Source organism: Cygnus atratus, chromosome 16, assembly GCF_013377495.2.
Source record: "Cygnus atratus isolate AKBS03 ecotype Queensland, Australia chromosome 16, CAtr_DNAZoo_HiC_assembly, whole genome shotgun sequence".
Lineage (NCBI taxonomy): Eukaryota > Metazoa > Chordata > Aves > Anseriformes > Anatidae > Cygnus > Cygnus atratus.
The window spans coordinates 1,774,279-1,795,199 of NC_066377.1; the positions used below are offsets into that span (position 1 = coordinate 1,774,279).

General features: G+C 62.8%; 1 protein-coding gene across 4 annotated transcripts; it reads right to left on the bottom strand.

Annotated features, from left to right (window-relative positions):
• Positions 1-233: 233 nt before the first annotated feature.
• UCKL1 (uridine-cytidine kinase 1 like 1) lies at positions 234-19,830 on the bottom strand. Of its 4 annotated transcripts, none has more exons than XM_035548157.2 (15): positions 19,738-19,830; positions 13,011-13,204; positions 12,343-12,449; positions 12,010-12,180; positions 11,585-11,656; positions 10,369-10,558; positions 9,869-9,930; positions 3,939-4,037; positions 3,224-3,279; positions 2,729-2,822; positions 2,516-2,578; positions 2,058-2,180; positions 1,545-1,652; positions 1,162-1,318; positions 234-562 (listed from the first exon to the last, which is right to left on the bottom strand). In XM_035548157.2, exons 1-15 carry the CDS (start codon positions 19,785-19,787, stop codon positions 486-488), a joined length of 1,623 nt encoding a protein of 540 aa, XP_035404050.2. In that variant the 5' UTR covers positions 19,788-19,830; the 3' UTR covers positions 234-485. The 4 variants fall into 4 exon arrangements, with proteins under 4 accessions (XP_035404050.2, XP_050569902.1, XP_035404049.1 ...); XM_050713945.1 differs by lacking the exon at positions 3,939-4,037 and adding an exon at positions 5,354-5,373 and having other exon boundaries at positions 3,224-3,322; XM_035548156.2 differs by lacking the exon at positions 3,939-4,037 and adding an exon at positions 8,619-8,635 and having other exon boundaries at positions 3,224-3,322.
• Positions 19,831-20,921: the final 1,091 nt, after the last annotated feature.

Here is a 20,921-nt window from a genome sequence, read left to right on the forward strand (position 1 = left end):
GCAATGAGCAGCCTGCTGTAAATAGCACAGCCAAAAGACACAGCTGCAAGAACCTCTCTATGGCTGCAGGGTCAGCATCCCTCAGCAGCCTCCACCGCTACTTGCAGCACCTCCCCTCCCAGGGTGGCAGTCCTGAAGGGTTACGACTTCTTGTCAACCCCGGGGCTGTGACAAGCAATGGCTCCATTCAAGAAAACCAGAGAAAAAATTTATTATTTTTCTTTATAAAATATCTCCAATAAGTTATATAGGCAAATATTTAAATTAAAATAAATTAACTCCACTCTATGCTGGGACACGCAACTGTCCACAAAGTCAAACTAGGATTTGTGTATCTTTGAAAAAATATGCCCTAGATCTCCAATGTAAGATTTGAAAAAAATATCTATGCTTGGTGAGGAGAAAGGAGAAATCTTTGCAATGGACAGAAGGGGTTAAGGTGCGGTGCTGAAGCTGCCTGTCACCAGAGGCACCTCCACATCCAGCTAAGTGCTAAGAGCGTCTTCATCATCACTCCAGTCAGGAGGAGCGTCCGTTCCGAAGTACCGATCGCCAAAATTCCCTGTGGGGAGAAGAGGAAAGATTGCAACCGCGGTGCAGCTCTGCAGGGAGCCTTGGACCAACCCCCTCCAAGCTGCTGGCCGCCCAGCAGGCGAGGAAACAAAAGCAGGTTTATCCGACAGCTTGAACGGCGCTAAAATTTGTGTAGCAGCAAAACTGGAGCAGCCTGGAGGCTGTTTTAGCACCCCAGAGGCTGTTTTAGCAGGGTTGTTTCCTGGCACAGCAGAGGTGAGGACAGAAGAACACGGTGAGCTTGTTCAGGACAAGCTCGTTTCAGGTGGCAGCTTAGGAAATGAGGTGGGCACAGGTCTGCCCCAGCTGCCCCAGCCTCGCTTCTCCATCTCGGGCTGGATGAGGCTCGTGGCATGTGGAACAGCTCCCTCTGCTCACGAGGCTAGGGCTGCCTGACAGTGCTCAGCGTGCACGTTGATCCCACCACCCTCACGGCAGCAGGACCTGGGAGAGGCCCTCAATAAAACAAGGCCAGACTAAAGCGAGGCTAAGCTGCTGCTGGCAACCAGGGCTTCACCTCTTTGCGGAGTGGGCCAGAAACACCGAAAATTCCTCTGAAACTGCTCATTTCTACCCCCAGGTACTCACCAATGCCAGGGATTATCCGGAAAAGGTCATTCACCTTCTTGTCCACAGCTGTGGTGATGATCTTCACCCGGGGGAAAGCGTAGGCGACTGAGTGGACACCCATCTCTGCCATAAGCAGGGAGAGGAGGAAGATCTTGTCTTCTGGGACATCGTGATCCTACAGGAGAGGCGCAGAGAGGGCACAGAGGTGTGTGGGACGAGGAGCCAGGGTCAGGGTGCTTTCAGAGTCACTCCAGCTCTTGCTGTAACCCACAACACCCTCCTTTGCAAGGATGGAACAGCTTCAGTGAAAGACCCCTCAGAGGGGCTGCAGCTGGCCCTTCGAACTTTGTTTGGGGGCAAAGCCCACCTCCAGCCCCGCACCCGCCTGATATCCCCCGTACCAGCAGCACCCGCACTGCCATCATGGCTGCTGCGCCTGTGGAGACCGTGCAGTCCATCAGGATGACGTGGTCTTCGCTGATGTCCTTCGGCAGCCGCAGGTAGTGGAGCTGGGCAGGGGGGAGAGAGAGACGAGATCAGCTCCGGGGCTGCAGGCTGCAGGCTTCACGCAGGGATCTCTCCTGATGCGCAGAGTGGAGCAAACGCAGCAACCCCAGCCCTTCTTTTAGAGGAGGGGAGGATCTTTCGTGCCTCTCCGTCCCTGGGACCCAAGCTGCCAGCTTTGGGCCGGGTGCTGGTGCAGACACGTGGGCAGCAAACCAGCCCCATGGCGCACAAACGTGCTGGCAAAGCCCACTTGGGCAGCATTCAAAGCACTCGCTCCCTAAGCACTCACCCCCAACCCAGACCAACTCTCAGATCCCCGAAGAGCTCTCAGAAAATACCCGAGCCAGCCCCTGCGTGCACCCCAAAGGGCAGGAGACGTCTCGGCAGCCCAGGCCCCCGGGGCTTACCTCCGGCTCGCCCGTGTTGCAGTTGGTCTGGATGAGAATGGTCCCGATGCGCACGTCCTTGCAGACAGCTCGCAGCGCTGGCTCCATCGTCTCGCCCGCCCGCAGGATGGACACCCCGGTGATCTGCAGCACGGGAAAGACGAACAGGAAGGCACGATGCTGCAGGTACACGCGGCGTGCCACTGGGCCTCGACACTGGGGACCTCTCACGGGCAACCCCAAAGCACTCCCGGAGAGGGCTGTGCTGCTCCTGGCTCGGGCTGCCTCCCAAAACGCGATGGCAGCGGTGGCACGGTGACACTGCTGATACACGGTACCGTACTCGTGGCAGCAGGCACCAACCCCAGACCCTGTGGAAGCCCTGAGAGGCCGGGGCTGTCCTTCCCCTGCAGGCAGAGGGCTTTCAGCGTAGCCCCACCTGGCACTTTGAGTACACAGTACCTTTTGCTTCCACTTACTTGCTTCCCACTGTATGTCCTCCCTTCGTAGTCCTGTCCCTGAGGGGTCTGGACTGTGCAACTCTACAAAAAACACACAAAAAGTGTTACCAGAGGCACTGACACAGCTCTCAGAGGAGCTCTGGTGCCAGGGGGACAGCCAGGGGCTGGTCTGGCCCCTCGGGAAGCAAGGCTGGACAAGACATCGTCACCCAGGTACAGCCCTGAACCCACCTGGAAAGGGAGAAACGAGAGCGCGTGCTCAATCAGCAACCGCATCAGCCTCTTGGAGTAGAAAATGAACTCGTCCCTGCTGGTCTCCTTGTTTCTGGAGGGGAAGGAAAAGAAACGTAAGCTGGGGACCAAAACGTGTTCCCCCCAGCACATGGCAGGGGCTGTGTGCAGGAGGGCAGCCCCTGCCCCAGCTGGCTGTCGGCTTCTTGTTTGCACGGGGCCCACAGGCTGAGTTTTAAGGTGTTTTAAGTTAAAAAGTTCTAAGGTGAAAAGCAGAAAAATCGCTGGCAAGATGAGAGAGCGCTTTCCAGCCAGCGAGTGCTTCTGAGAGCACCCCCAGCAATGCTCCCGCACCCGGGCCCCACTCCCAGCTCCCCTGTCCCATGTCCCCAAGCCCCGGGGCAGGGCACAGGTTGAGCTCTGGGGGTTCGGGAGCCCAAACCGAGCCAAGCCCACCCCAGCCGAGCCCCATCCTGCCCCGGGGGAGGGCTTTACCTGATGATGGTGTGCATGCCCCTCACCTGAGGGGTGCTCTTCAGCACGCTGAGGGTCTGCGGAAGAGGGTGGCACTGGTGGGCAGAGGCCAGGGCGGCCCTGAAAACCAAACACCCGGTCAGAAGGGCTCTGGGCGAGGCTGCCCGAGGGCTGGTGCACAGCACACGGCCGGAGCCATCCTCCCAGATGTCAAGTCTCCTGCGAACGCACACCGAGGCCATCTGGCCGAGCCGAACGAGCGGCCAGCCCTGCCCGGGACCCCGCGGTGGCGGAGGGACCCGCTCCCGCTGAAGGGGCAGGGGGCGGGTGCTCAGAGTTCACCAAGAAAACAAAATCCGGACGTCCTCCTGCTCGGGAGCCGGACCCGGCGGTGGATCCTCGACCCACGGGGTGAGGAGGAGCCATCGCAGCGGTCCCTGTCCCACCAAAACAAGCGCCAAGCATCGGACGCGGGCCAGGTGAGCCCCGGGGGGCCGTGCCCCGGCTCGCTCGGGGCCGTGCCGCAGCGCCGGCTGCACCGGGAGCTTCCGAGCGCATCCGGCCTGCTAAGGGCTGCTCGGGCTGATACCGAATTGGGAACAGCTTCAAGGCTCTGCCGCCGGCCGGGGCTGGCTGCGTGTGACTCATCTCCACATAACTAATAGGGCCGGGAGCTATTCTGGGATCAAGGGAACACCATTCACGGGGAAGCGCACAATGGAGCCCCATTAGTCACCTCTCGGTTTGAGAGCGGCAGTAATGAGCTGAAGGTCACAGCCATTTGGCTTCCAGGAGGCTGGGCAGGATGGGCAAGCGACTTTGTCTGGGAGGAGGGCTGGGGTCACAAAGCCACACGTCACACCACAAACGTGCCAGCCAGCGGCCGCGTCCGGTCAGAGAGATGTCGGGGAGGAGGAGAAGAGAGCAAACAGACAAAAGCACCGGGTGATTAAGATCTCCAATCAAGCAGAAACCTGGATTAATTGCCCACACACGCACACAGAGGCACACAAGCGGAGGAGGAGGCAGAGAAGATGACTGGGTAGGAATGGAGGAGGGCAGGGCTCGGTGGCTTGAGGCCTCCATCCACAGAGCCATCTCCCGGTCGGTGCCAAACGAGACATTCCCAAGGCCTGGGGGAACTTAAGGGCTCCTTCTTGCTTTTGCCAGCCAAGAGCCCCCACGCGGGGAACGCTCCTGAGAGCTGAGGCAGCTCGCGGCCACCGCGGAGCACACGGGGCAGGCTGTGCCCCCACTGCGGGTCTGGAGAGCCCGGCTCGGGGGGCTCCCAGCCCAGCACGCTGCCTCGAGCCCCCCCTGCCCCTCTGGGACCAGCAGCCCTCAAGGCCCCACACCAGCCGTCAGCGAAGCGAGCTCACTCCGTTAGTCCCCAAAATTCAGGTTAGCCGCTCTCGGGGATACGCCCCACGCCGGGACCGCGCTGCCAGCAGCACCGTGCAGCTCTGCCCCCTCCTTCCTCCTGCAGGACCCGGCCCAGGGACAGGTCCTGGGGACACGGCCACCACCCAGCCCTGCCGGACCCCCTCCTGGCCCCAAAAACACTGACCCACGCGGCGTGAGCCACCGATGCAAGGGGTGAGCGCTGCTGCCTGCTCCCGGGGCGGGGGGCAGAGTTCAGCCCCCGGCACAGCACCCGCACCCTCCTCTCTCAGCCCCAGCGGGGTTTGCTGGGCTGGAAACCGCTGTCCCCAAAACCAGAGCAGCCCCGGTACTGGGGGCGCAGCCGCCCACCGCAGCCCGTGCTGGGGCTTGTGCCCGAGGAAGCGCCGTCAGCGGTGTCTCACCGAGCCTCCCGCACCATCCTGCGACACCCGCGCGGTGCTGGTGCTCGGTGCGGGCACCGCGAGGTCTGCGCGCAACCCCGTTCCCTGCGGTGCTGCTTAGCGGCAGGGCTCATTTATGGGGTTAGAAAAAAAAAAAAAAACTCTTGGGACCTCCACCCCTCCCACCACCCCCCCCCAAGCCCCGGTTTGGCCCGCGAAGCCCCCCAGCAAAGCGGGACCCTGTGTGCAGCCCGGCCGGAGACCCCCGCCCGGGTTAGTGACACGGCTCCCACTGCGCAGCCCTCGCCCCGCTCCCCGCGGTTAGTGGCACACCCAGAACACTGCCGTGAGCGTTTTGTCTCCTCACATATCCCAGCGCAGCTTCCTCTGGTCACCGGGTGGGAGGGACGTTCGGGGAGACAAGACGGGAAACACCAGAGTTTTAAGGGGAGAGGGACAGGCACAACATGGAACAAAGGAGAAAGCACCGGCATTAGTCAAAGGGGGGAAAAAAAAAAAAAAGCCCTAAGTGATCTCTCGGAGCTGCCCAGTGCCCGGGCCGGCACCATACAGCCTCCAACGCCCCTTCCTCGGTGGCCAAGTCACGTCATCGCCGCTCTCCATGCCCCGGCTCCAAGTGATACGGCCCTGTCCCATGTCACCACCCTGGTGCCACCGCAGGGACTGCCACATCCCTGTCCCAGCCGGTACCGCAGCTCCTGGAGCTGCAGGGCGATGCCTCCAGGGCTCCTCGAACCGCCGCAATCCCAAAGCAAGTGCAGGAGCTTAAAACCAAGCCTTGTCCCACCCGCCCCGCACGCCAGCGGGGCTGCCCCGCTCCTGGCACGCGGCGGGGGGCTCTGCCCCAGCCCCGGAGAGCCGAAAGCACTGGGAGCACTGGAGAAAGGCAGCCCTGAACCCACCACCAGCAGCTGGAAGACCTTCGGGACCTTCACCCGGACCTGCCATCCTTGCAGAGGGGCTCGCGGGCAGGGGGCTGGGGGGGTCTCAGCCCTGCCGGGGGGGCTGGAGGCGGCCGGTCCCCGCAGCCAGCACCCGCAGCCTGCCTGCGAGCTTCCTGCCCCCACCCCCCGTCGGGGCAGGACGGCGACGGAAAATTCAGACAGGCAGCCCATGAGCACGTCAAGAAAACGTCTCAGTTTGGAAACTTAATTTTTTTTTCCCCCCCAGAACAAAAGGTTTGAAGGTAAAAAAAAAAAAAAAAAAAAAAAGAAGAGAAAGAGAGAAAGGGGGTGACCATCGCTCAGGAAGGCTTCAGGGAACATCAGCTCTTTGTCGAGCACGCTATCAAACAGGAAGCAGACAAGAGACATCCAGCTACAAAGGAGCTGATGCAGTCAAGGCATTTCAAACACGTACAGCAGCTGGCTTTCACGGCTGACATTTCAAACAAGGGCTATTAAAACTGCACCACGGGCTGATATTTAAAGACACAATTGGCAAAGGGCATGCCAAGCTGATCGAGACCTGGAGCGGAAGAAGGATCGATTGGCGAGGGAAAGGCAGCTGAAAAGAGCAGCGGCTCCGAGAGCCGGGTTTGTTGCTAAAATGGTAGGGCAGGAGGGACAGAAAACAGGCTGAGGGACCCACGGGTCCCGCTGCTGCTGCTGGGCACGAGGAGAAACACCCGGGCATGGGTGGAAAGGGGGCACGTGAAGGTAATCACGCCTCCTGCACCGCCGTGGTTAAACGTGAGGGAAGCTAGATGGGAGGCATCCCAACTGCAGAGCCACCGAGACCCGGCCTGCTCCCTGAGGGGACGCACGGGGAGGTGGAGGTGCTCCTGGCAGCCAGCAGTGGCCGAGGAAGGCCTGCAGGCTGCACCATCCTCCTCACCTCCTCAGAATTCACTCATTTCACAGAGCCACAGATCGGTTTGGGCTGGCAGGGCCCTTAGAGCCCACCCAGCTCCTGCCCCTGCCATGGGCACAACCCCTCCCGGCAGCCCCAGCTCCTCCGGGCAGCCTGGGCCGGGGCCTCGCCGTCCTCAGAGGGAAGGATTCGACCTGCTGGGGTCAGGGAGAGGCACCCCCTGCCCGCCCAGCCACCCTCAGGACCAGGACAGCATTTATCCTACCAGCCACAAAGGCCCGGCTGCGTCCCCACGGCCACCAAAGGGCGGTGGCATCGGAACGACGAGCGTGACATCTGGATGAAGCCATTCAGGACGGGGAATTGTTTTCGATGGCACCCCAAGAGCATGGAGCCCGGTGCCCACCCCTAAATCCACCTCGCTCCCCTCGCCAGCGCAGGGCTGTGCGGGGCCGCCGGGAGCTGCACCGGCTTCGAAAGCACCGGGACGCCGGGAGCAGAAACTGAATTTTGCAGGAATTTTTTTCCAGACCCTCTGGCAAAGGCATAAATGGAAACCAGGAGCCTGAAACGGAGCATACGCATTTCTGCGGCCTGGATTACCACAGAGGTCAGCGTTATCCTTCCAAATTTGCTATCGTTACACTACTCACATCGTCTCAGCTATCGCTGAATACTTGGTTTATAGGGTGCACAAAAAGTTCAAAGATCACCTCTGCTGAGTGCCAATTTGATAAAAAGGAAAATCAATGGAGAAAGGAAATCATATATATATATATATATACACACACACACATACGGGCATATATACACACACGCTAGCCTGCTCTCTGATGTCATCTCTGCAAGTTTTTAAGTAACAGACTTGTCTCCGTGCTAAAGAGCAACTTCCCACCTGAACTTCCAGACACCCGAGGAAGCTTACGTAGGGAACGGCAGCGTTTGTATGGAAATGTCAGGCCCCGTGGTGTTAAACAAGCAAACAACAAGAGATAAAATAAAACGTCCAGTCGCTTAGTCCAGGAAATGAATGGCTTAAGCAGAAATAAGTAAAGCGGAGAGCCTTTTCCTGTTCATCTTAGGTATTTTAAAAGCTTTTTGTATGCCACATGTAAATCTTGGGGTTACTTGTGCTAAGTGTCTCCATAAAACGATGGAGATCTAAATGGAAACCCATCTGCAGAACCGCATCGCCTCCGCTTCCTACAGAAATACCCATAAATTTAGCTGGCTGCCTAATGGAAGTAAGAGAGCCTCAGTCCCACCCGGATCCAGACGCTGAAGAGGCTAAGTAAATCGCTTTATACTCTCCAGCATCCACCTGCTGATACTGGGAAATGAGCAATCCTGCTGGATTGTGGCTGAACTGGCCGCCTAGTCCCCCGGTGAGGGCTGCGGTGGGCTCAGAGCCCGCACCCGGTGAGGGACCCAGGGCTGTCACCTCCCTCCCCTGGCTTCGTCCCCAGGGCTGGGGAGGGAGAGCGGCTCTAAAACCGCTCGTCTTGGAGGAGGAAGGGAAATGAGAGCAAAACCCAGGACGCGGAGCCCCCCCTTCCTGCAGGGTCCCGGCTACAGACCTGCCCTGCCCCGTTTTCTCAGGCTGGCGGCACCCCCGCAGCACGGACACGTCCCCGAGGACCGGCCCCGTCCCTGCTGGTCCCAAAGGCAGGGACCGGTGGCCTTTTGCCATGCGTTTCGTGAGCTGTCGGTCTCGCCAGCGGGTCGGGGTTAGGCCAAGCAGTGCCTGGCATTGGAAATGCCTCGGGCTGCACAGACAGGACAGAGTGAGGGGCTCTTACCTGACACTGAGTTCACGCTGCGGCAGCAACACAAAGACACAACGCAACCGGTATTAAGCATTGTCAACACCACACGGTCGTTTCAAGACAAAAGAAAAGGAAAAATAGGAATATTTTCCTGCATTCCCATGTAGCTTTTTCCCCCTTCTTCCCCTCCCCAGGTAAACGTAAGCCCCCCATCCAACCCCTCACCTGGCTGACAGTATTTGCTGGCTACAGAGCTCTCCCTGCCATGTCTCGGGGGCTGGAAGAAAACTTCCATTCCCCCTGCCTGGCCCGACACCCCCCTCAACCTGCCGCCTGCGATGATGTCAGGGCTCTGGGCTTTGCTCCTGTGCCCGAGGAGCAGGGTTTAGCAAGAAAGCAGCTTCTCGAGCTGCCAGAGTTCAGCGCTGGGGTGTCCCCAGGGGAACCTTCCACCGTGGTTTTGTGCCGGAGCAGCCGCCCCTGGGCAGGCACAGGAGGCACGGTGCCGTCACAGGCACCAGAGGCTGCACAGCTCCTGCAGGAACCGAGCCCTTGGCTTTCGAGTTCCTCCGTCCCCAGGCTGCGCTGCTTCCACCTCCCGGAGCATCGCCCCGAGCATCTTCACAGCTTGAACATGAAAGCTGCAAACCAGCCCGGCACCGTGGGGCAGGAGGGGGCTGCGCTGCCCAGGGAATGGCAATGCAGCAGTGTCCTTTGATGGGAGGGTCCCAGCCTCAAACCCCTGGTCAGGACCAGCCCAGGACATGGAAAAGATGACTTGCTAAAGCCAGCGATGGGGAAGGGCATGGCTCAGGCTGGGAGTGAAACAGGACAAGACTTTGGGTTTTGCTACCCACGGGACGCACCCAACGAGTGGGAAACGGGGCTCTGGATTGGAAAGAGTGCAGCAGTGGCTGCAAGGGGCGAAGAGGAGAAGCCAGAGCCAGAGAGCAGGAGTGCTGCAGGGCTTGGCGTGATGCTGGACGCAGGAGGGCGCATCCCTCGGGTCACTCGAGGATGGCTGCTTTGTCCGTGGACGACTTGCTGTCCCGGGGAGATGGACGCTGCTGCAGGACCGCAGCGTGCAGCGTGGCTTTGTGCTCCCCAGAGCACCGGGACGAGGCAGACTCCTCCGGCCTGGAGGAGCAGGGCTCAGAGGAGTTCATGGGGACAGCCCAGGAGCACGGAGGGAAGCCAGCCCGTTCCCCACCTCGGCACCCAGCGCCCCGCTGCGCAGCGAGGGTCCCCCCAGCGCTCCCGCACGGGCAGCAGGCTGCTCTTACCTCTTCCAGCTGGCTGTGGACGTGCTGAACGATCAGGTCGATGGCCACCGTGTTTCCACTCCCTGAAGCAAAAGCAGAACAGAGAAGGCCTGGTGAGGTCCACGGTGCTAACCATGCCTCAAACAAGCTTCTTCCCCAAGTTCCCCGTTATGTTCAAGGATAAACCCTACCCATTTCCCTAGCAGAGCATCATCCAGCAGGAGACAATCCTGCTGTTACTACATTGCTGTTTGGTAATCTATTACTGAATATCTAGAAGTCACCTCTACTTTTTAAATTGCTAAGCTACAGGTGCTTGCAGAGCAGGACTCGTTGAGGGAAAAGTAGCACGAATTCCCCAGGAACCTGCTTTTGGCCAGTGTCTGGGGACACTCGCCTGCAAAAACCTTTGCTTTGCCATGGGACAGCCACCCTCCTGTCCTCGCCCGCTGGTGGCAGAGCTGAGGGCAGGGGGACGGCGTCTCCCAGGTCCCGCTCAGGACCCAGGCACGTGGCAGTACCTCGGGGCACGACGATGTCGGCCAGGCGCATGGTGGGCTGGATGTACTGGTCGAAGGCGGGCTTGACGAACTTGTTGTACTGCTTGATGACGCCCTCGATGTCACGGCCGCGCTCGCTGATGTCCCTGCGCAGGCGGCGCACCAAGCGGATGTCCGAGTCCGTGTCGACGAATATTTTCAGGTCCAGGAGCTGGAACGAGAGGGGAGGGAAGAAATCCCACCGGGCTGAGCGTGTAACAGGAGCTGACCTCCAGCAGGCACGGCCAGGAGGCTGAGCCCAAGGCACAGCACGGCTCCGACCGAGCTGGGCTCTGCCCTGCACGGCTCCGGGCTGCAGCGAGCTTTGCCTCCGCAAGCACTGCCAGTGCAGACGCTGCCACTTGCCCCCAAGGACCTGTCCTGCTCCAAAGCATGTCTCTAAGCACCCCCAACGCTTTGGCGGGATGGTATTTAAGAGCGAGGAGGAGATGGAAGGACAGAGACCAACGGGTTAACCCGGGAGCCGCGGCTCGCTGCTGCTGGAAGGGAGCCAGGCACAGCAGGTCAGCTCTGGGGCTGGGATCCGTGACACTGCCCCGAGCCTCCAGAGACAGAGCTGAGGGATATTCGGAGGAAACGCTCCTCGGGGATTTACCCAGCTGTCCACTGGAGGTCATCGTTGCTCCAGGAAAGCGCAGCGCAAACGCTCTCTTGGCAGGGGAGGAAACTTCCTAGACTGAGCTTGGCTAAGCTTGTGCATGGCTCACTCCCCCCTATAGCATTTTTCATGTATCCAAACACTTCCCAGGAATGCCTGAAGTGCTGGATGAGTCCGCCCTGGGAACACAAGCCCTTGCGGAGCAGCAGCTCAGCCAGCTTTGCTTCTGGCTGTGCAAGCTGAGACGTGCGGCGCGGAGGTGTGCTATTTCTGGTCGTATTTACGCGCCGTCGCTGCCAGGGACCAGGTCACCACTTGGCTCCGCGTTCCTGGACGCGAATGGCAGAAACCAAGGCCTCTGCTTAAACCCTGGGGCTCTTCCCCTGCTGCTACCAGAGCCCAGGCCTATTTCTCCTGCACGCTGAAGATGCGGCAGCTGGGCTCACCTGGATGAGAAGGCCACCTCCCTGCCGCTGAGCCTCAGCATTAGGGAGGACAGGAGCCGTGGGAGGACAGGAGCCCCCCAGCAGCACACAGGGTGCTGGGACTGCCTGCCACGTGCTGTGATACACGACTCACCTTCAGGAGCTCCTTGTCCGCGAACGCCATGATGCCTTCAAAAATAATCACGTTGGCGCCGTACAGGGTTTTCTGCGGAGGCAGAATTGACGTGGTTAGAGTTCAGAGATACCCCATTCCAGAAAAAAAAAAAAAACAAAAAAAAACAAAAAACCAGAAGAACGACAGCTCCTTCTCTATTTCCAAGGCTTTGGGGTGACTAGGAGTACCCAAAAAGCTGCTGGTGGGATACTGCACATGACACAGGCAGGGTCCCTGCAGCTGTCCTCCTCCACACAGCCCGCTGCCCTTGCAACGTGCCAGCTTCTGCCAGCAGGCTGTAGGGACCCACGAGGACACGCAGTGAGGTGGAGGGGTGCCAAGAGCACCCTGCTCTCGCCCTGGCAGTCCCCCCGCCCCGTCCCACGCCCCTCGGTGTCCCATACCCATTCCTTCTTCCGGCTGTGGGTGGTGAAGTCGTAGATGGGGATCTTCACGCTCTTGCCTTGCTTCAGCTTCTTCAGGGTGGCGATGATGAGGTCGAAGTCGAAGGCATCGGGGTGGTCGAAGTTGAAGTCGTTGCTGGCCGCCTGCTCCTGCTGCTGCTTGGTCAATACCTGTCCCCAGAGACGAGGTCAGGGCGCGTGGCTGTCCCCCCCCGGCAGCCTTTACTCCTCCTGCCCCAAACACCCCGGGGCCAGGGGAAGCAGGAGGCTGTCGCTGAACCCACGCCGCGTTTCCCCATCGGGGGGTCAACCCGAGGAACCCGGCTGCCTCACCTTGTAGAAGGAGTCCATGGAGAGCAGCACCACCCAGGGGACGTCGAGAGCCTCGATGATCATGGTGGCCACCGTGGTCTTCCCAGAGGCGCTGCCTCCTCCCAGGCCTGCCAGAGAGAAAGGGAGGAAGCCAACGAAGCCACGACTCCCTTCCGACCCCAGGCAGGGCCCAGGGGCTGCTCTGATGCACCGAGCTGGGGGCACGTCAAGAGGGAGACGCTACGGGAGGTTATCCTTGAAACGCCCGACGTGCTGTAACTGCCGGCAACGTGCACCGTTCACGTGATGCTTGTGTAACAAGGGGACAGCTGGCACGAGACCCAGCCAAGGGTAAATCCCTGGGAACTCGTGACAACTCAGGCAGCAAGTACGGGAGCTGTGAGAACAGCCAGGAGGGGCTGCGGTCTGCCCAGCTCTAACCCATCCCCCCCACCTGCAAGCTCTGGGAATAACCGCGAGGACTCTCCCTGAGGCTGAGCAGCTCAGGACGCAGCCAGCCTCCAGTTTCTGAGCAGGTTGTGGGAGCGTGGGGGAAGCAGAAACCCCCCCCCCAGGCCTCCAGGAGGGCAGCACCGACGCTGCCGGAGCAATTTGAGCTCCAAAGCTAACACGAGGGCGCTGAGGCACAGAGGTGGGACGGTGCCGGGCCAGGCGCTGCCTCTGCCTACCTATGACGAAGGCCTCCTTGGACTGGGTGCCGTGCTCGTTGTACCAGGGCGGCCGGCCGGCCGTGTAGATGGTCCTCTTGCTGGTCCGCAGCAGGGGGGGCTCCGACTTGCACTGGCTCGTGGTCCGCTTTCGGGGCGGCTTGGAGGAGCCCACCGCCGGGTACAGACGGTCCAAGGACTCGGCGCTGCTGTTGCTGGGGATGGGAACAGGGGGTTAAATAAACACCGCGAGCTCTCCTAAGCACCGAGTGCCACTGCAGAGGGCAGCGAGGTGTCCCGAAGGGCCAGATGCCTTTCTGAGGGACGGAGGCCAAACACGAGCTAGAGCTCAGCCAGCTTCTGCCGCGCACCCCGTGCACAAACCCTCTCCTCCCCGCTTGGAGCTCTCCAGCCTCACCCCAGCTCCCACCCTTTAGGGCTGAGCCCCCTTGGGACCAGCCTGCGAGCTCGCCAAAGCCAGATTGGGGCTGCAGGGACGAAAACCCTTCCCGGGGCTGCAAAGCTGTTTGTGCCTGCTGTGCCGCGTGGGCAGGGCAGGGCTGGAGCCCTGGCGCTGGTCAAAAGCCTCTCCCCGATCTGTCCTCCCACGGCGGGGAGGGCCGGGAGCAGGGGGAGCCCGGAGGCTCTGCGCTTGGCAGCGGGAGGCGGCGGCCGCGAGGCGATAAAGTGGCGGCCGGCCAGGAGATAAAGCTGCAGCCGCACCGGGAGGATGATTTCCACCCGCTGCGGCTCCCCCGGGGCACCAAGTTCTGCACAGCCAGGCTGCGCTGGAGGAGGACGGATCCCGGCTGGGAAACGGGGCTTTTTCCCCCAGACACCGGGGGCTCTGTGAGGCCGAGGGCTGCCCTCCAACGCCATCCCCCCGGCACGACCACGAGGCGCCTCGAGGAGTCACCAGGTGGGGACAAAAACTCCGCCAGCTCAGGGAGCCCCGGCACCGAACGGCCAGAAGGGCTTAAACCGCAGGGCTTTATAGATTTTTTTTTTTTTGCTCGGTTTTAAGCCGTTTTGGTACGAAGATTAGTCCCCTCCTCTCCCGCAGCCCTTTTTAGGATAATTCCAGATAACGACTAAAATTTGAGACCGGCCGTCTGTGCGCAAAGCCGCCCGGCGTGCCGCCGGCACCTCGCGGGGGGACGGCCGTGGTGTGGCCCTGCGTGATCCTCCCAGCAACGTGCAGCGCCTTCCCCGGCACCGGGAGCTCCTGCAGTGGTGCCAGCACCACGAGCGTCGCCTCCTGAACCTCGCTCAGCACCACTGGAGCCTCGCTCAGCACCTCTGGAGCCTCGCTCGTCTCCCCATCGCTCGTACGAGCCCCCGGCCTCCAGCTCGCCCAGAAGCCGTGCACGTCGGAGAGGTCACGTTATAAAAGCAAGGTCCCGGGCTGGGACCTGCTGGGGAATCACCCTCTGGGCGAGGTGAGAGGGCTCCATCCCCGGAGCCGGGGCACTTCGCTCTCCTCTCCCCGCTCTCCCCTCCCGCTGCAGCAGCCCCCAGCCGCCGCGCGCTGCTCCCGGCGCGGGGCTGCCATCAGCCGCCGGCGCAGGAACAAAATCGTTTGGGCTCGCTGAAAGCAGAGGTGACAAAGGCACAGTTGCTTCCCAGAAAATAAAACCGCTCCTTTCATCCGCATCCCTGCCCCTCTCCCGGGACCGCGGGTGCTCGCGGGCCGTGCCGCGGCGATGCCGCCGGGGGGGCCGCTTCCCTCTCCCGTTTTCCTCCGGGGCTGCAGGCGTTTCAGGGACGCGAGGTGCCGGCTCCTGCCCCCGGTGTAACGCGGCACCGAGCGCAGCCTGAGGATGCTGTGGCTGAAAGCACGATCCCCAAGCCAGGCGCAGCCACCGACTCGACCCAGCCTCCGAAGAGGTTCCTGGTTTCGGAGCCCGCGCGGAGCGGAGCGGCAGGCTGGGCTCCGCAAGGCGCGCTGCCGACGCCTCCAGCTCGGATCGACGTAGCTCAGCTCCTGGCGGCGACAAGGAGGCTCTGCCCCCATGGCTTCGGCCGTGCCCAGGATTCCAGGCTGCGGTCAAGGTTTTCCTCTCCCCGAGGTGCCCGCAGCGCACCCAGGCTGCTGGCACCGAGGGCACAAACAGCAGATCCGTCCTCCCCTCGCCCTCCCCGACGCAAGGAGCGCTTTAATCCCGTTCCCGGCACTCGCCCGCTTCGCCTCTTCTCCTCCAAGCGCTTCTGGACCTTTACACAAACTGTGCCCCACCTCTTAAACCGACGCCCCCCACTATTTATCTCAGATGAACGTGGCTCCGGGGGCAGTGACTGCTCTGGACTCCTGCAAAGGTCACAATTTTTCTCCTAATGCCAACTTCAGGCTTTGTCCTCGCTCCACGGCCCCCAGGGCTGCCTTTGCCAGGCCGGGGCTCTCCCCTCTGAAGGCCCAGCGGCCCCCGGCCGCCTCTCAGTTCCCTCGCTCCACTCCTTGGTTCTTCTTTTGCTTTGTACAGCTCCCTGCAGCAGGGCCAAAGCCCGCTCGCTGCACCTACTGACGAGGGAAGTGCCCGGAGAAAGGCGACTATTTATAGCCAGAGCCCCTGGGCTGCTTCGTGCGCCCGGCGGCGAGCGCGGCCAGACCCCGCCAGGACGGCTGGAGCGGAGCACAGCCCTCGTCCTCGTCCTCGTCCTCTGCAGCCCCGCCGTGCGAGGAGAGCACGTCCCTGTGCCAGAACAAGGCAGGTACAGACAGAAACCTCTCCTGGGCTCGGGAGCCCCCTCCCGCAGCGCCTTTCTGGGGGCAGCCACCCCCATCTCCCCCAGGTTTGGGGACATTTCCCTTCCTCGCTGCAGGTGAATCCTCCCCGGCGTCACCGGCGCTGCTTTGCCAGAATCCCAACTGGGTCGGAGACCCCCCCCAAGTGCCCACTCCCCACCCGGGTGAGTGCAGCACATCCAGGTCCCGGCACCCCTGCTGCAGCCAGCGAGGAAAAACCCCAAACCTGACCTTGCCACGGCGCAGGGGAGCTCCCCCTTGGTCCCATGCCCTGCAGACACGGCGCCAGCCTCAGCCTTCCAAATCCTCCCCCCGACCCCCCCCCCTCCCCGGGGAAGCCGATCTTTCCCCCAGCTGCCGCCTGTGATTTCGCAGCCCCCCACCTCCCCCGCCCCCCAAACCAGGACAGCTCCAGGAGAAAAAAAAAAAAGAAAAAGAAAACAAAAAAAAAGAAAGAAAACCCCAAACCCACCCCAAAAAGGGGCAGAGGAGGAGCTCACCTGCCTTCGGGCCCGAGGGCCCAGCAGCCCGATATGCGGACGCTGGCGTAAGCCGGGGGGCTGCTCATGGCCGCGAGCCTCGTGGGGTGAATTCTGGCTCGGAGGCTTCGGGACGAGCCATGCAGGGAGCGTCCCCGCGCGGCTGGGGGGGCACCGACCCCAGCAGGACCCGGGGGTGTGGGGGGGGCGGCAGGAGAGGAGGTGTTTCGCTGGGAGCCGCGGAGCGGCCGGCGTGCATAAGAGGATAGCTTAACCCAGAGATTACGTTCATTACCTGATATTAATAGCACCGGCTTGATTAAAGAAAAAGCCGGGGGGGTGGGGGGGGGACAGGAGGGTGGGAGGGGGGCGAGGTGACACCTCCTCGAACCGCCCCGGCGGCGGACGAACGACCTCGCTTTGGGTCCGGGGCTCCTTCAGCTGCTTCTGACACTCAGCGCGCGGCCCCGGGGCAGCGGCAGCTCGGTGAGCGTGCGGCCGGCGGCGGCGGGGGGGCACCGGGGAAGGGGGGGTGGGGGGAGGCACCGGGATGGAGCAGGCACCCCGGGGGGAACCGACGGGGCTGCACAAGGCTCGGTGCTGCCCGTACCGGGGCTGTCGGTGGGGGTTTGTCACCCTCCTGTAGCCCCCCCCAGGGTGGGGGCCGGCTGGATCTGAGCCCCCCCTTTGCGGTGCCCGGCTGCTTGCTGGGGGGGGAGGGGGGGGGGGAGCTGCCCCTCACCGTCCCCGCGAGCTCGGCAGCCCCGGAGTAAACAAGCCCTCGAAACTCAACACCCCGGGGTGGCTAAGAATAACGCCGCCGCCGCCGCTCGGGATTTGTTTTCCTGCGGCGCCTGAGAAATCGCCCACAAAGTCACGGCCACCTCCGTGCCCAGCACGCAGCGGGCACGTTTTTTGGGGGACCAGGGGCAGCGGGGACGATGCTCGCCCGGCGTCGAGCGGGGGAAGGCGTGGAGCTGGAGCAGGACCTTCCTCTGGCCCCGAAGCACCGGGGGCACACTCCGGAGGTGCGGGGGACGCCGGTGTCCGTTTGTCCTGTGCTCGGCAGTGGAAACCGAGCTCCCCGGCCGGCAACGGGACCGCCACGGGAGAGCCAGACACCGAACCGGGTCTCAGCGGCTGCCTCCTCGCCCTACAACGCTGAGCTGGCCCCAAAGAGCAGGATTTGACCCAGGGGAGCGAGAGGTGACGCGGCCCCAGCTGCTGCCCCGAACGAAGCCAATTAAACGAGCGACGATCAAAGGAGCCTTTCCCATCCTGCGATTTTAGCGCGAGCTCCCCTTTCTCTGGAAAAGCGCTTTCAGGAGTTTAAAAATAAAATCCTCTTCCGCAGCGATTTCTGCTCTTTCTCAAAAAGAAGAAGAAAAAAAAAAAAAAGGAGGGGGACCAGAAATTGGAACCGAAGGAGCCCTTGCCCATGTGTCACTGCTCCTTATCGCACGCTCCCTGGTGCCTTTTTTTTTCCTGCCTTTGTTTAAAACCTCCGAGCGGCGGCACTGATGCTCCCAGCGCCTCACTCGACGTCCCGGCCCAGCTCCCAGGTAGGACGGGAATTACCCGCGCCGACTTTTAATCCCAGCAGCACACAAAAGCCCCCGGGGCTCGGCGTCCGACCGCGGGCACCGGGCGCTGCCGCGGCTGCCGGCACGGCGAGGGCGCTGCGGGCTGGGCCCTGGGCGTGCTCCTTCGCTTCCTGGTTCCTGAGCTCTCACGCAGGGCGAATGTTTTCGGACTTGTTTCTTCCTTCTAGAAGATTTTTTTAAGCGCAAATCCAGTCTGTAATCACAGGGCTCGGGGAGCTGGACTTAAAATGGCGAGGAAAAGCGACGTGGCGATGGCGGATGAAGGTGTGCTGGGGCGGCCGCTTCAGCTCCCTTCGCCCCGCGAGGAAGGGCTGAAGGAACAGAAGGCTGAAGGTTCAGTTAGGCTGAACATCTCGTTCAGCCTAAAAACCAAACACCTTAAATAAAAGAGCAAGCGCAAGCTGGTCCAAATGCATAAAGGTTGCTGCGGGGGGCAGAGATGAGGACGTTCTCCACGAGAGGCGGCGCAGATCTCGGGACCTCGCCTCTCCCGGGGTGCTGGGATGAAGCAGAGCCGCAGGCGGCTCTCCCCCTGCTGCTCACCGCAACCCAAACGTCGCCATCGGGTCCCTGGGAGAGCTCAGGGGGCGCCCAAGCCGAAGATGAGCGGTGCTCGCAGGAGGATGGATCGGCTCCGGTGCCACCCCTGGGTGCAGTTTGCTGGGCTCTGCCTGCTGGCACGGGATGGCTCTGAGGCTCCTTGGGATTTGGGGACAGGCCATGGCAAAGCACGACGACTGAGACGGGTCCAATCTTTCCCACAGGGAGCTGTGCCGGCCTCAGGGCACCGCTACAGCCTGGCGCACGGCAAGGACGCTCGCCTGCACCCCGTGGGGCTGCGCGGCCCCAGGACGCCCTTGTCTGAGCGCTGAGCGGGGCTGGATCCCACCTGCCTGCCAGGCTGGGGAGCAAACCTCTTGGAGGGAGCACGCAAAGAAAGGCGTTGGGAAGCCCAAAGTGCCGGGACAGAGGCGGCAGCGTGGAGATGGAGGCAGCTGAGGATCGGAGGCAGCCCCAGGGGCACGGGGTGCCCCTGCAAACCCGAGCAGCACCGAAGTTGGTGCCCCCACCTCACCCCACGTCTCGCACAGGGATGGACGCAGCCCCCCGCGCTTCACGAAGGACCTCATTTACCCAGCGGGGCAGGGGGAACACCTTCCTCTTCCAATCCCATTAGCTCGCCGCTCCTTATACCCGGTGCAGGCAGCTCCACCGCAGCCCGGCGGTCCGTACCGGTGGCTTACACAACCCCGCGGTGCCCTGTGCCCCACATCTTGTCCCAACCCATCCCATCCCATCCCATCCCATCCTGTCCTGTTCCATCCCATCCCATCCATCCCATCCCGTCCTGTTCCATCCATCCCATCCCAGTCCCCATCCCCATCCCGTCCCCCAGAAGGGCACCGCCACCACCTCCACATTCGGCCCCACACCCAGGCAACCACTCGTACCCCAACACACGCCGACCCCTCGCTCTTCCCCAGCCATGGGGCCGGGGCCAGCCATAGCAATGCCGGGAGAAGCCCCCCAAAAACTTCGGACCCCCCCTCCCCCCCCCCCCCAAAAAAAAAAAAATTCGGGACCGCCGCAGGACGGACGGCTCCGCACCCACGGCCCGGGCACCGGGGGCACCGCATGCCGCGGGCACCTCCCGCACGCTGCCGAGGCCGCGGCCCCCCCCCGCAGCCCCTCGACACCCCCGGGACGGGAACGGAGCCCCCCGGAGCCCGGTTTAGGGCCGGAGCCCCCCGCTCCCCCCCCCCCCCCCGTGCCCCGTTCCCCGGCGCTGCTCTGCCCCGGGAGGCCCCGGCGGGGCTGGGGCTGCCTCGGCTCCGCTCCCCGCCGCCCCCAGCCCCCGGGCTGTTCCCCCCCTCCCCAGGCCCCCGGTAACCCCCCCCCGGTGCCGGCCGCCCCCCCGGTACCTGCCGTCCGGTGCCGCCGGGGCCCCCTCTGCCGCCGGGGCCGCGGCCATGGCGCTACCGGGGAGAGGCAGGGCCGGGAGCGGGGCCGCGGCCGGGGCCGGGCGGGGCGGAGCTGCCGCGGGGCTCCCCGGGACTTGTAGTGCGGGGGGAGCGGGGGGGGTGAGGGGCCTTGGGGTGCTGAGGGGTCCCGATGGGTGCTGAGGGCACGGGTGGGTGCTTGCTGTGGGGCCCGGGAGCTCTCGGGTGGGCTCCGTGGGGGTGCTGAGGGGGTTCCTGTGGGTGCTGTGGGGATCCAGTGGGTGCTGAGGGGCTTCGGAGGGGGGTGCTGAGGGGCTGGGGGTTGCTGAGGAGCTCGGGGGGGTGCTGAGGGGCTCCGGGGGGTGCTGAGGGCACGGGTGGGTGCTTGCTGTGGGGCCCGGGAGCTCCCGGGTGGGCTCCGTGGGGGTGCTGAGGGGGGCATGGGGGGGTGCTGAGGGGGCTCCTGTGGGTGCTAAGGGGCTCGGGGGGGGGGGTGCTGTGAGGCTCTGGTGGGTGCTGTGGGCACGGGGGGGTGCTGTGGGGCTCCTGTGGGTGCTGAGGGGTGCTGAGGTGGGTGCTGAGGGGGCTCAGGGGGGTGCTGAGGGGCTCTGGTGGGTGCTCTGGGGGCATGTCTGGGTGCTGAGGGGCTCCAGTGGGTGCTGAGGGGCTCAGGGGGGTGCTGAGGGCACGTGTGGGTGCTGTGAGGCAGGTACGAATGCCGTGGGCTCCAGTGGGTGCTGTGGGGCTCCAGTGGGTGCTGAGGGACTCGTGTGGGTGCTGAGGGCTGATGGGGGGTGTGTGCTGTGGGACTTGTGTGGGTGCTGTGGGCACGGGTGGGTGCTGTGGGGCTCCGGTGGGTGCTGAGGGCATGTGTGGGTGCTTTTGGGACTCGGGTGGGTGCTGTAAGGTTGGTATGGGCGCTGTGGGCACAGGTGGGTGCCGTGGGGCTCCAGTGAGTGCTGTGGAGCCCAGCGGGGTGCTGAGGGCATTTGTGGGTGCTTTGGGCACGGGTGGGTGCTGTGGGCAGACCTGGGTGCTGTTGGACTCCGTTGGGTGCGGTGGGGCACAGGAACGCAGCCGAGGAGCGCAGCAGACGATTCCCGCACCCTGGGGTGCACGTTAGGGTGCCTGGGGGGTGCAGGGGAAGCGCCGCTCAGGACCCCCCC

Coding starts and splice junctions, on each gene's coding strand:
- UCKL1 (XM_035548157.2), bottom strand. CDS start 19,787: ATGGCCGCGGCCCCGGCGGCAGAGGGGGCCCCGGCGGCACCGGACGGC. Junction 13,205..19,737: donor CCGGCGGCACCGGACGGCAG/GTACCGGGGGGG, acceptor TCCCATCCCCAG/CAACAGCAGCGCCGAGTCCT. Junction 10,559..11,584: donor CGGACAAGGAGCTCCTGAAG/GTGAGTCGTGTA, acceptor CTCTCGTTCCAG/CTCCTGGACCTGAAAATATT.